Source organism: Triturus cristatus, chromosome 6 (genome assembly GCF_964204655.1).
Source record: "Triturus cristatus chromosome 6, aTriCri1.1, whole genome shotgun sequence".
NCBI lineage: Eukaryota > Metazoa > Chordata > Amphibia > Caudata > Salamandridae > Triturus > Triturus cristatus.
Window position 1 is genome coordinate 1890705602 of NC_140589.1, and position 13262 is coordinate 1890718863.

Sequence of the window (13262 nt, forward strand, 5' to 3'; positions counted from 1 at the left end):
ATCAAATTCGTAATGTTTTGCTTGTTACAATATACAATTAATGCTGTTATACATTGTTATTTAAATTCTTATTTAGTATATTATATATTTATTCTATCTTAGCTTGTTATTAATTTCCCTCAGGATAATATGTATTAGGTACTCTTTTAATATTTATCTGATATTTATTGTCTCACTTTACCTTTAGCATAGATGTTATGTTGCTCATTGATTAACTAGGTTCTACTTTTTAGAGCTTATATTAATTATTCTTATTGATACTAATTACAAATTGATTTGTAACAACTATCTTTTTATATTTGTTTCGTCGCTTAATGAATTTTTTATTGATCAGCGTTCTGCATTGTGCTTGTTGACCTCTGTGGTTGCTCCTCCACGTTATTTCCCCCATGCAAACTGTCTCTTACAGCCATCCCCTGGTGGGGTTTTTCCTTTTTTATGCTCTTTTTTGCTTTGGAGTACTTTTGGTCTTTCTTTCCCTTTTTCTAGCTTTCTCTCTTCCTCCATTTGCTACGATATATTTTTTCAGATTTTTTTCTTGTTTTCTTTCTGCTCCTATCCCTGAGTTTATTGTGTCTACCCCTTCTTTTATTCTAACTGCTTCCATTTGTATTGTTTTATGATTTCCAATGGCATGTCTAAATATTACTGTAAACGTTTGTCTAGTGATGTTGTTTTACTGCAGGAGACTAAGATAGCTTTTAAAGAAGCTATACTTTTACGGAAGGATTGGGTGCTTGATGTTCAGATTATTTATATGTCATGAATTTATATGCCCCCAATATCGATGACCCTCTTTTTTGGCGTTCTATCGATAAAAAACTTTCTGATATCCCACAGGATGTTAGAATAATTGTGGGTGGTGATTTTAATCTGCCCTTAGATCCTATTTTAGATAGACATTCGGCTGTTCAGTTTCGTCCCCCTAGGGCGCATAAGCAAACTGCTCAACAGGTGTTCTTCTCATCATCTGATTGATGCATGGAGATTCCATAATCCTATGGGAAGCGATTTTACCTTTTTCTCATCTCCATATTCTAGCTTTTCCCGTATTGATTATCTTTTAGTTGATACAGCTCTTTTCAAACATACCATAAATGTTATGATCCATCCAATAGTCGTCTCTCACCACGCTGAGGTTTCTTTGACTATCCTTAATCTAACGGATACGCGAGGCCCTCACACTTGGCGCCTGAATACGGAAATTTTGGATGACAAAGATGAAGTCAAGGAGCTTAACGAAGAAATACACAATTTCTTCCAAGAAAATTAACTTTCGGTTAATTCCCCAACAGTTCTGTGGGATACATTTAAATGCACCATTCGGGGTCATATTATCAAACACATGTCTAAACGGAATAGAGATATTAGGAAATCGTTGCAATCTATGGGAGATGAGATCAAAAGTAAAGAGATATTATACAGACGCTCTAATGATAAGTCTCTTTTACAGGATATCAAGAACATCAAGTATTCTTTCAATTCTATAGTTACTAAACAAGCTTATCTTAGTGTGCACGCTCAAAAATCTCGCCGTTTGTTATTACAAAATAGAGCTGGTAAATTGCTAGCTGCTACCTTAAAATTTCAGAATAATAATATTAAAACCACTCAGATGTCTTCTATTACTGATAAAAATGATTTAAAAAAATGTCATACTCATGACATTCATGAAGTCTTCTGTGACTTTTATGAAAAATTATATACTCCTAAGGATCCATGTAATATCTCCGCATGTCAACAATTACTGAAGCCGATTCCGACAAATACTGTCTCTCATTCTGATAGGCTTGATTTGGGAAAACCGATTGAGACTGATGAAATAATTCAGGCTATTAAGGCTAGTCGGTCAGGGAAGGCTCCAGGGCCTGATGGATTCCCTATAGCCATTTATAAAATGAATATGCTACTTACCAGTATGCATCTGTTCTTGGCATGTAGGGCTGCTGACATTCATATCTGTGCATAGATCGCCGCCTAGTGTTGGGTCCGGATGTTTGCACGTTGTTGTCCTGGAAGAGTCTTCGAAGTATCCTGAGATAGGTGACTCCTCCCCTGGACCACAGTGCACATGGGCATCCTCTCCATCCTCAGATTGTTTTTCGCCATTGTGGCAGTGATGGAGTAGATATAGAAAGTGATGACCATGCTATGCAGTAATTCTGAGAGCTGCAGCTGCTACAGGCGCCGGGGAGGAGGGCGGGCGATATGAATGTCAGCAGCCCTACATGCCAAGAACAGATGCATACTGGTAAGTAGCATATTCAGTTCGAGGCATGTGGGCTGCTGAATTCATATCTGTGCATAGAATATATAGCAGTACCTCCCATTAGCGGCGGCCACCAGTGCCAGCTGCAGCGGTCTGAAAAAGAGTTTTGAGAACAGCCTGTCCTACAGCTGCCTGCTATTTTGAGTGTACATCTACACAATAGTGTTTGGTAAATGTATGTATAGTGGACCATGTGGCTGCTCTACATATATCATGTAAAGGAATGTTTCCCAGGAAAGCCATGGAGGCCCCTAACTTACGTGTTGAGTGGGCCCGTGGGGGAATCGTTAATGTGCGTTTAGCCTTTTGATAGCAAATTTGAATACATTTAACGATCCATCTGGCTATACCTGCCTTGGAGATTGTGTTGCCTTTGTGTTGTGGGGAAAAGGCGACGAAAAGTTGTTTCGTTTTCCTAAAGTTTTTAGTTCTGTCTATGTAGTACATGAGGGCTCTTTTGACGTCTAGTGTATGGAGCATTCTTTCAGCGACATTTTGTGGATTCTGAAAGAAAACAGGCAGTTCAATGGTTTGATTCATGTGGAACTGCGATATTACTTTAGGCATGAATTTGGGGTTGGTACGTAGTACGACCCTGTTTGCGTGAACCTGTATGAATGGCTCTTGAATGGTTAGTGCCTGGAGTTCACTAACTCTTCTCAGCAAAGTGATTGCTACTAGGAAAGCCACCTTCCAGGTGAGGAATTGAATCTCACATGAGTGGAGTGGTTCGAAGGGTGGACCCATCAGTCGGGTGAGGACCAAGTTGAGGTTCCACACTGGTGCTGGTGGGTGTCTTAGGGGAATCACTCGTTTAAGTCCCTCCAAGAAGGCTTTGATGGCAGGCACTCTGAATAAAGAGAGGTGCTGCCTGTTTTGGAGATAGGCTGCTATTGCGGTTAAATGGATACGTATTGAGGTGTATGCCAGATTGCATCGGTATAGGTGTAAGAGGTAACAGATTATGTTTTGAGTGGATGCGTCTAGCGGGTTAATGTCATTGTTATTACAATAAATGACAAACCTCTTCCATTTGGCTGCATAGCAAGCTCTGGTAGTGGGTCTCCTAGCTTCCTTAATGATGTCCATACAGTCAGGTGGCAGGCTTAGGTAGCCAAACTCTAGGATTTCAGGAGCCAGATTGCCAGGTTCAGCTGTTGCGGATCTGGGTGCTGAATTTCTCCATGGTTCTGCGTTAAAAGCGCGGGTTTGATCCGCAGCCTTTGATGCGGCACCACGGAAAGTTCCAGAAAGGTGGTGTACCATGGCTGGCGTGCCCATGTTGGAGCAACCAGGATGAGTGTCAGTGAGTGCTGTCGCAGTTTGCGTGCCACTAGCGGTATCAACGGCGCTGGGGGAAAAGCGTACGCAAATCTGCCGGACCAGTTCATCCATATCGCATTGCCCTGCGACTGTGGATGTGGGAACCTGGCGGCAAAGCTTTGGCATTTTGCGTTTTCCCTTGTGGCGAATAGGTCTATCTCTGGATGACCCCACTGCTGGAAGTACGGTTGGAGTACTGATGGGTGTAACTCCCACTCGTGCATTTGGTGGCTGTGTCTGCTGAGCAGATCCGCCATCTGGTTGTCCTTGCCGGGGAGGTGTTCCGCCATGAGGAATATGTTCCTCTGAATGGCCCACTTCCACATGCTCTGAGCCAGGTGAGACAACTGTGGAGAGTGTGTTCCTCCCTGCTTCTGTATGTAGTACATGGCAGTCATGTTGTCCGTCCGGATCAACACGACCTTGTTGCACAGGTGTACTTTGAATGCTTTCATAGCCAGGAAGATTGCCATCAGTTCCAGAAGGTTGATGTGCATCTTCTTTTGTTGTGGAGTCCATAGTCCCTGCACTGTGTAATTGAGTACATGGGCTCCCCATCCCTGGAGAGACGCGTCCGCTGTCAGTATTATTTGTGGAACAGGCTCTTGGAACGGTCGGCCCTTGCAAAGGTTTTGTGGATTCCACCAATGCAGAGAGTTGTATGCCCGACCGCTCACCAACACTAGGTCTTTTAATTGCCCGTGAGCCTGATTCCATTGACGTGCTAAGCACTCCTGAAGCGGGCGCATATGTAGTCTCGCGTGTGGGACTATGAAAATGCAGGAGGCCATTATGCCTATCAACTGCATGAACACTCACGCAGGAAGGGAGTGTTGGGGTTTGAACTTGGAAATCAGCATTTGCATGCTGTTGATCCTCACTAAATTTGGCTGAGCTGTGGCTGCCAGAGTGTCTATGGTCGCACCTAGGTACTGTTGTACGTGTGCGGGTTGGAGATGTGATTTCGGGTAATTTAGTGAGAATCCCAGACTGTGAAGAAGGTGAATGGTGCGGGACATGTGGCTGGCACATTGCTGGGCTGACTTTGCCTGAACAAGCCAGTCGTCCAGGTAAGGGTAGACGTGAATGTGTTGCCTTCGTAGATGTGCAGCCACGGTAGCTAGGCACTTTGTGAAAACTGTGGGTGCTGTTGTCACTCCGAAGGGGAGGACTTTGAATTGATAGTGCTGCCCCTGAATGGTGAACCGGAGATATTTTCTGTGTGACGGGTGTATGGGTATGTGGAAATACGCATCTTTGAGGTCTAGCGTGGCTAGGAAGTCTCCCTGTTTGAGCAGCGGGAGGACTTGTTGTAGGGTGAGCATGTGGAAATGCTCTGAGAGAATGTAGCGGTTGAGGGGTGTCAGGTCTAGTATAGGTCTGAGTGACCCGTCCTTTTTTGGTATTAAGAAGTACAGGGAGTACACCCCCGTACCTTGCTCGTGGACGGGTACGACCTCTATTGCGCCTTTTTTCAGCATACTTAGCACTTCCTGCTGTAATAGCGCTAAGTGCTCTGAGGACATAGGACGGTGTTTTGGCGGTATTGTGGGTGGAGTGGAGGTTAATTCTAGGCAGTAACCGTGTTTGATAATATCTTTGACCCACCTGTCCGTGGTGATGGAGTTCCACGTGGACAGGAACCTTTGTAGCCTCCCCCCGACAGGTGTTATGTGGTCGGGAGGAAGGGAGAGGGCGTCACTGTTTGTTCTTGGGGGAGGACCTGGTATTGCCGTATCCGCGTCCTCTGCCCTTTGTGCTGGAGCCACGATATCCACCCCTGGTGTTTTTATCGTAGGTACTTTGTGTGTTGCCCTTGTTGTAGGTTTGCTGTGACCCCTGTCCTCTACCTGCTCCTCTATTTCCGGGGCGACGAAAGGAGCCACTCCGAAAGGTCTGCGTTTGGAGAGCCCCCATGGACTTTGCAGTGTCCGTGTCCTTTTTTATTTTTTCTAGGGTGGTGTCAACCTCTGGTCCGAATAAGTAGTTGGGGTTGACCGGTTGATTGAGAATGTTATTTTGAAACTCAGGTTTGAATCCGGAGATTCGTATCCAGGCGTGTCGTCGTAACAGGACGCTGGTGTTTATTGCTCTGGTAGCTGTATCTGCGGCATCCAGTGCACACTTAATGGATGCGTTTGTGAGGAGTTGTCCCTCCCTGATGAGGATCTCTGCTCCCTCTTTGTATTGGTCAGGGAGATGTTGGAGTAGGGTTTCTAATGTGTCATAGTGTGCGCGATCGTAGCGAGCTAGGAGCGCCTGGGTATTGGCAATACGCCATATGTTAGCTGCCTGGGCTGCAACCCGTTTGCCGGAGGTCTCTAGCACCTTGGACTCTTTGTCCGGGGGAGGAGCATCCCCAGTTGTCTGCGAGTGCGCCCGTTTGCGAGCATTAGCGACTACGATGGAGTTCAGAGGCAACTGGCCTCTAATGTACGTAGGGTCCCCAGGCGCCGATGTATATTTTTTGTCGATCCTGGGGTTTATTACTCTTGCCCTGGTGGGTTCTTTGAAAATGTCCTTTGCTGGTTTGAGGACACCTTTCAACATGGGTAGAGTTTTGATATTCCTTTCTGAGGATGCGAAAGTATCCATTAGAAAATCGTCCTCGATTGTGTCAGAGTGGAGTTGCACACCATGATTGGCCGCAGCACGTTCAATTAGGGCGTTGAATGCGGCAGTGTCCTCTGTGGGAGACGTTTTTGCGCCATATAGCTGCGTGTCCTGTGTATCCATAGGTGCACCCGTGTCCACAGGGTCATCCCAAGCCTGGTCAGGGTCCTGTTGGCCTTCAGGGTCCATCTCTCTGGGGTAGGGGACGTCGTCACCCATATAGTCCTCCAAAACGTCGGTTTCGGAGTGTGTCGGAGAGAAGGACTGTGGATCTGGGTAAGAGGTATGGAGACGTTCGTAAAGAACTGGTTCCGAATCCGCTGGCAGCTTTTTCTTTAGCGGGATCCGGTAGGAGTCCAAAGTGTGTTCGGAAGATATTCTCCGCTTGTGGAGCATAATTCTGCCGGTGTCGGCATCGATGATGTGGGACGGTGACGTCTCCTTAGGAGAGCGTTCGGCAGGTGTGATCCTAGTTTGGGTGACACGTGTTCTTATTTCAAACATTTTGGGCGCCGTGGATGGCGGCAGGCCAAAAGTGATATGGGGTGGTGCTGGAGAAGCTTTCTGAGCTTTTTTCGGCTCGGAGCCTAACGTGTCCTGGAGGGCAGCCTTTTCTTTGATGCGTTGCAAGGACGCTGCAACTTGTCGCACCTGGAACGCCGACGGTTCTTTGGCGCCGAGCGGTTCTGTAGAGGCAGGCGTGGACTTCTTCGGGGCCACGGGGTCATCGAGTCGAGGAGAGGTAGTAGCCGTCGACGGCGTAGATGATTGGGCCTTAGGTGCTGCTTTCGAAGCGGTGTGCGACGCAGCGGCCATTTTGACCTTCGTGGCTGGAGCCGATGGATTCGGTGCCGGGTGCCGAGGCGGTTTGGCGGTACCGATGGCCTTTTTCCGTGTGTCGGCGCCGACGTCGGCTGCTGCGAGTTCGGCGCCGAAGTCCCGTTTGGTGCGGTCGGTGCCGACGGGTTTGGCTGGCGTCGAAGGTGTAGTGGGCTTCGATCCGACCAGTGTCACTTTTAGTTTCGGTTTCTGTGGAACCGACATGACTTTTGGTTTCGGTTTTGAGGAAGGGAAACCAGTCGTTTTGGGTACTAATGGCTGTCGCTGAATGTCCGAGGCCGGGCCCGAGGGCGGGGCCGAAGAACTGCGGGATAGGTCTTGGGTAAGGCCCGAAGGCGATCCCTCGACCGGAGCCATAGACTGACGCACTGGGATATCCTCCGTCTGTACGGGTAGGCCTTGCTCGTCACCGGAGCTACTTTCTTCGGCCCCTAAGGCCTCATCGTAGTCTCCTACCTCGGTGTCGGCTTCATCTCTGTGAAAGAGTTGTTCTTCGATGTCTTCCGATCCGGAATCGTGTTCGGAAGCGGGGCTGGAGGGTAGGTTCTCCACGCCTTCCACATCTTCGTCCTCGGCGCTGAAGATGTTGGTTGGGGCCGGTGCCGCTTGCTGCGCTTCAAGTCTCGCTGCTCGTCGATTCCGGAGAGTCTTTTTGGATCGGAATCGGGCACAGGCCATACATGTGGATTCGTCGTGATCCGGTGAAAGGCATTTGTTGCACACCGGGTGGACGTCGACATGGGGATATTTCGCATTGCAAACAGGACACCGCTTGAATGGTGTCCTCGATTCCATCGTCGATGTGGGGTCGATGGTCAGATAAGATGCGAAAAAGTTGGTTTTGTTAAGTCAGTAAACTAACAAGTAACTGTCGATACCGATCGGGAACAGTACCGACGCGAACTAAAGGCCTTTTGGCCTGAAAAAAAGTTTTCCTTAACTTGAGTCAAGATAAGCACATCCGAACCCAATGGCGGAAAAAAACAATCTGAGGATGGAGAGGATGCCCATGCGCACTGTGGTCCAGGGGAGGAGTCACCTATCTCAGGATACTTCGAAGACTCTTCCAGGACAACAACGTGCAAACATTCGGACCCAACACTAGGCGGCGATCAATGCACAGATATGAATTCAGCAGCCCACATGCCTCGAACCATTTTCTTCCACTTTCATTGAATATCTCAAGACTGTTTTTGATAACTTTTGTTCTTTCAGGAAAAGTTTCTTGCTCCGCGGCTAATGCTACTATTGTTGTAATCCCGAAAGAGGGCAAGGATCATTCTGATCCTAAAAATTATCGTCCAATTTCTTTATTGAAGATAGAAGCTACGATTTTTGCCAAAATTCTGGCCAAACGTTTAGAAGGTCATATCCCTGGTCTTATCCATGCTTCTCAAACTGGTTTTGGTAAAGGGAGATTGGCAAGAGATAATATTCCAACTTTTTGTCATATTTTAGAGAAAGCCAAATTTCCATCATTGCCTTCGGCGGCGATCGCGCTGACGCCGAGAAGGCTTTTGACAAAGTCTCTTGGCCTTTTTTACAAGCAGTCTTACAATCCCATAATCTTGGGGACTCTTTTATTATTAATATGGTAATGTTTCTTTATGCACAGCCAAAAGACAATATTCGTGCTAATGGGGCTACATCCTCCTTTTTTAATCTTCATCAGGGCACTAGGCAACGGTGCCCTTTATCACCTCTTCTTTTTTTACTATCCATTGACCCACTTCTTTGTTTACTTAACCTGCACCAAGGTATCAAAGGATTTCAATTTGGTTCATGTACACTTAAAACGTACGCTTATGCGTATGAGGTCCTTATCTTTTCAGAAGATATTGCTACAGTGATTCCTGTTATTTCTAATACCATGAATGAATTTTAGCTTGTTTCTGGTTATTCTCTGAACAAAGAGAAAACGGAAATGTTTCCCCTTAATTCATTCTGTTTTCCCTCCCATATGGGTGACGCAGGATTTAAATGGCAATCGACTTGTATCAAATATTTAGGAATTTGGTTTTGTAAAGACATTTCAGATACTCTTTCTTACAATGAATCTCATATTGTAACTAAGATTAAAGATCTTTTGTCCTCATTTCCCCTAAATTCATCTCCTGGTGGGGAAGAATTCAAACTCTTAAAATGATGATAACACCAAATATACATTTCTTATCTTCTATGTTACCTGTGATGGTGTCTTCTTCCTTCTTTTATGAGATTGATTTAATTACATCCAAATTTCTGTAGAGTGGTAAGCGTGCTAGAATCGCTTATAACTACCTTAGGAAGTCCTCTGTTTTGGGTGGCTGTAATTTGCCGGATTGGAAGTTATATCAAACTGCATTCTTTGCCTCGCAGGGTATTCTTTGGTTACTGCCAGACTCTCAACATAGACCCCCGTGGATGTATATTGAGGGAGACTTGATAGGTGATCCAGATTGCGGCCGCCAGGCTGCTTCTGGGAATCGCTAGGAGGAGCAGTGTGCTTGTTCATCTCCGCGCCCTGCACTGGTTGCCCGTGACGGAGAGGATCAAATTTAAATCATTGGTAATTGCTCACCGGGCACTTTATGATCATGGACCCATCTACAGAAACGGTTCTCCTTTTATGTCCCGCCTAGACTATTGCGTTCTTCGGCCCTTTTGCTGGCGACAGTGCCTCGCTTCTCCCGCTCCAGATTGGGTGGTTGCTCTCTTGCTGTTAGAGCCTCTCAGGTTTGGAATGCTCTTCCATTTTTCTTGCGTAACACTCAAGACCCGCTCCAATTTAAGAAACTATTAAAAACTCACCTGTTTTCGTAGTGGTTGGCCCTATGTTGAATTTCCTCTCGGCTCCGAGCTGGGACACTCTTTGGAGTAGCTTATGCGCGTTATAAAAGGATTTAACATAACATAACTTGTGTTCACCTCTTTCTACCTCTTCTTTAATTACTGCTTCTAAATTCGTTCTTGGTCATTCCCAGCGCATTATTTTTGACACAATTAATGCATTAAAATATATAGACAAAAAGATAGCTACACCTATCCATAAATCACGATGGTCTTCTTTATGGTTCAATCCTAAAATTCCCATCGAGATTGATCCTACTACAGTTTCCTCTTGGGCTGCCCGTGGTATTAGTTTGGTCAAGGACCTTTATGACTCCAATAATGACCCGCTCCCTTTCTCTTTTCTGGCCACGAAATTTAATCTCTCTAATATGGATTTTTATCCATTCCTGAAGTTGAAGGTTGCTTTGTTTAAAGTATCCTTTCCCACTGATTCAACTACAATCTCATTTCTTTCTATGTGGTATCGTTCAGGCCATATTGCTTCGCGAATATATACATTTCTTTCTGCTCCACTTCCTTCACAGTCCACAATTACCTATGATAAATGGTCTCATCATTTTGAACCTGACGTTGTTAAACATATCTCGCAAGAGACCTGGCAAATCATTGGGAAATTATCCCTACATAATAAAATTGCCCCTTCTCTTATTCAATCTAAATTCTTTACTTTAAATCTCCTTCATTGGACCCCTGTTCTTCTACATAGATTGAAATTAAGGGATAGTGATCTTTGTTGGAATTGTAATTTGCAACCAGGTACTTATCAACATATGTTTTTTGAATGCAGTTTATTACAATCTTATTGGGATTTATTGCTGAAACATTTATAACTCATCTTTAATATATTGTTGGCGCTTTCTTTGCCTTCGATATTATTGGGCCCTTGGGCTTCAACTTCTCCTTTACCCCTTGACCAGACGGATATGCAGTTACTGGATTTACTTATTTCCATTGCTGTTAAAGTTATCTTAACAGAATGGAAATCTTTTCATCTCCTATCTTATCATTCTTGGTGGGCATGGGTATCTTATCTTCGTAGTGCTCATACTTTTGTTGAAGAGAAACATCATTTCCCTGCTATTTCTAGTAATGTATGGCATTCACTGGATACGTATATAAATTTGGCCTCTCTGGGATTAATAGCTCAATAAATTCTACTCCTTAAGTTGTTTTTACAATCGAAGCTGATGTTCCCACCTCTCTCTTTCTTCTCCTTTCTTCTTTCTCTTCTCTCCTTTACTTTTTCTGTCTTTTCTTTTTCTTTCTGTTTTTCTCTTTCATTCGCTGCTCTTTTTTTTTTATCAGCAATTCGACTGGTGTATAAATTCCACATGTTTTTATGATGGTATTTTTATTTATCCTGTATCCCTGGGTTTTATAATACTATCTGTTCAATATTATAACATATCACATTTGTCATCTCTATTTATATCGTGGATTTCCCTCGTTTTAATGGGATATGTTAATGCTTTTTCTCCCCCAGCTCATTAATTGCTGCGATGAAATCTGTTTTTGATCTTTGCTCCCTTGTATTAATTTATCAATGTGTTATCTCTTTTAAATAACGATAAAAATATTTGAACAAAAATAAAATAAAAAAAAAGAAACTGCAGGAGCACAAGGCCAGTGGAAGGACACGGGCTGCAGGGAGGAAGCTGTACTATGTCCATGCTCCATGGCAGGGACCGACACCAGAAGCTCCTGGAGGAAGCGATGAAACAAGAGTGATGTGGAAGCCAACCGATGGTAAGAAATGGGGTGGGGGGTCTCAAAGCCCGTTTTAAAGTTTTTTTTAGTTGATGTTAAATTTTGCTGACAGCACTGCCTATAAAATTAAAGAAATTCAACAGGTCCACGGTAAACCAGCATCCGATAAACATACTCACTCAGGGAGATGTTATTAGTGCCCTGGATTCCTTCTTCCTCTGGCTGCTCCCGATCCTGGCTGAGAGGGTCACACACATTCCGAGCTCTTACAGAGATGCTTGGTTTAAGAGCAGTGCCTGTCGTTGCAAAAGAAAAAAACAACAATGAACCTTTCAGGAGACACATCTGAAGTGGCCAGGTAACTTAATTGGAATGTGGGTCATTTTAACTGGAATGCTGGAGTGGACTACTCACTTATACCTAATCTGGTTATAGTCAGGGTGTTGCTAGTGAGAACCACTTGAAAGGCAGACAGTTTCATATGAATTTCTAACATGTCTGAGGCACGGCATGAGCATACATATAGAAGTCATGCATTACTTCTAACCAAAAACCACTTCAACTGAACTCCCAAGCACTCCCCCCATGCAATTCAGCTAAATCTTCCTATCTGCATGAGTCTGTACTCTCTTCCAGGTATGCCAGAAGAGACACCCAAACGTCCCATGAACTAGACTGCTGTAGAGTAGTCACACTGTATGCTACCTCCACATCACTGTACCTTACCAAGTCATGCAGCTATATTTTCACTACTGGTATATAGTTATTAAAACAAGTGAATGCAATCTGCTGTTAAGAGTGCAGCAAGGTGGCCCCAGGAATCGTTTAAGGATGCACCAGTTAATGCTGTAAGTCCTGCAACCAGTACTAGTGGATCCCTCGGCACTTTGACCCGGACATTCACGTCAGCTGCTAACAAACATCCCGCCAAACCCGGATTATCAGTGGGCACTCCCACCCCAAAGGCCTGACGGCGACCGAGTGCATCCACTGCAGCATCTGTACACACCAGATAGACTGTTTTATAGTTTCTTGGATTAGTGTAGTATACTTTGTGTTCAAGCACTTTCTGACTATGGGGGATCTGTTTCGTCTAACAACATATATATTTCCAGTCTACATCCAGTATTGCATCCCTCAGTTGTAGCTGCCACTTAGCTTTGTTAGTCACTTTAGTTCCTCCTCTAGCATTTAAAGAGCGTAGAGATCCACCTTGTTCCACCCAACACACGCATAGCTGATTCTACCATGTTGACTAGAGAAGCCTTCAAACAGGCTGCCCATTGCATGTCTAATTCCGTAGTAAGTAATTAACTCAAGGCCATTTCATTCTTCCATTTCCCTACCAGTTCAAGGCTTGTGTGGGAATTCCCGACTTATAAAGTAATCACTTACAAGGGAGGGAGCCTAGAGGGCTTGATATGAATTCTGAAAGCTTCCAGAGTGGCAACAGAAATAAGATGACAGGCGGAAAGCTTCCCTGGCACCAGCTGTGAGTGAGCTATACACCACCTGTGGAAATCATGTGAAAGCCCACTGAAGATTCAGAGATATCGGCTTAACCAGGGTCAGTGGGATTGATGAAACTCTGACCCACTCAGCTGACGAAGCACAGTAGGAGAAAGGACCTGAGGGAGTCGGCTGTTGGGACTGGAGGACGTGCAAATGGACAACTCTG

The 13262-nt window shown here is 44.9% G+C and overlaps 1 protein-coding gene across 5 annotated transcripts in view; it reads right to left on the reverse strand.

The window, feature by feature from the left end:
• Positions 1–13262, reverse strand: part of LOC146822320 (zinc finger protein 135-like) — a 127896-nt gene that overhangs the window by 20415 nt on the left and 94219 nt on the right. For all 5 annotated transcript variants that reach the window (XM_085613405.1, XM_085613406.1, XM_085613402.1 and 2 more), the window contains one exon: positions 11764–11880. In XM_085613405.1, coding sequence (XP_085469531.1) covers positions 11764–11880 — 117 coding nt within the window. The remainder of the gene's footprint in view (positions 1–11763; positions 11881–13262) is intronic.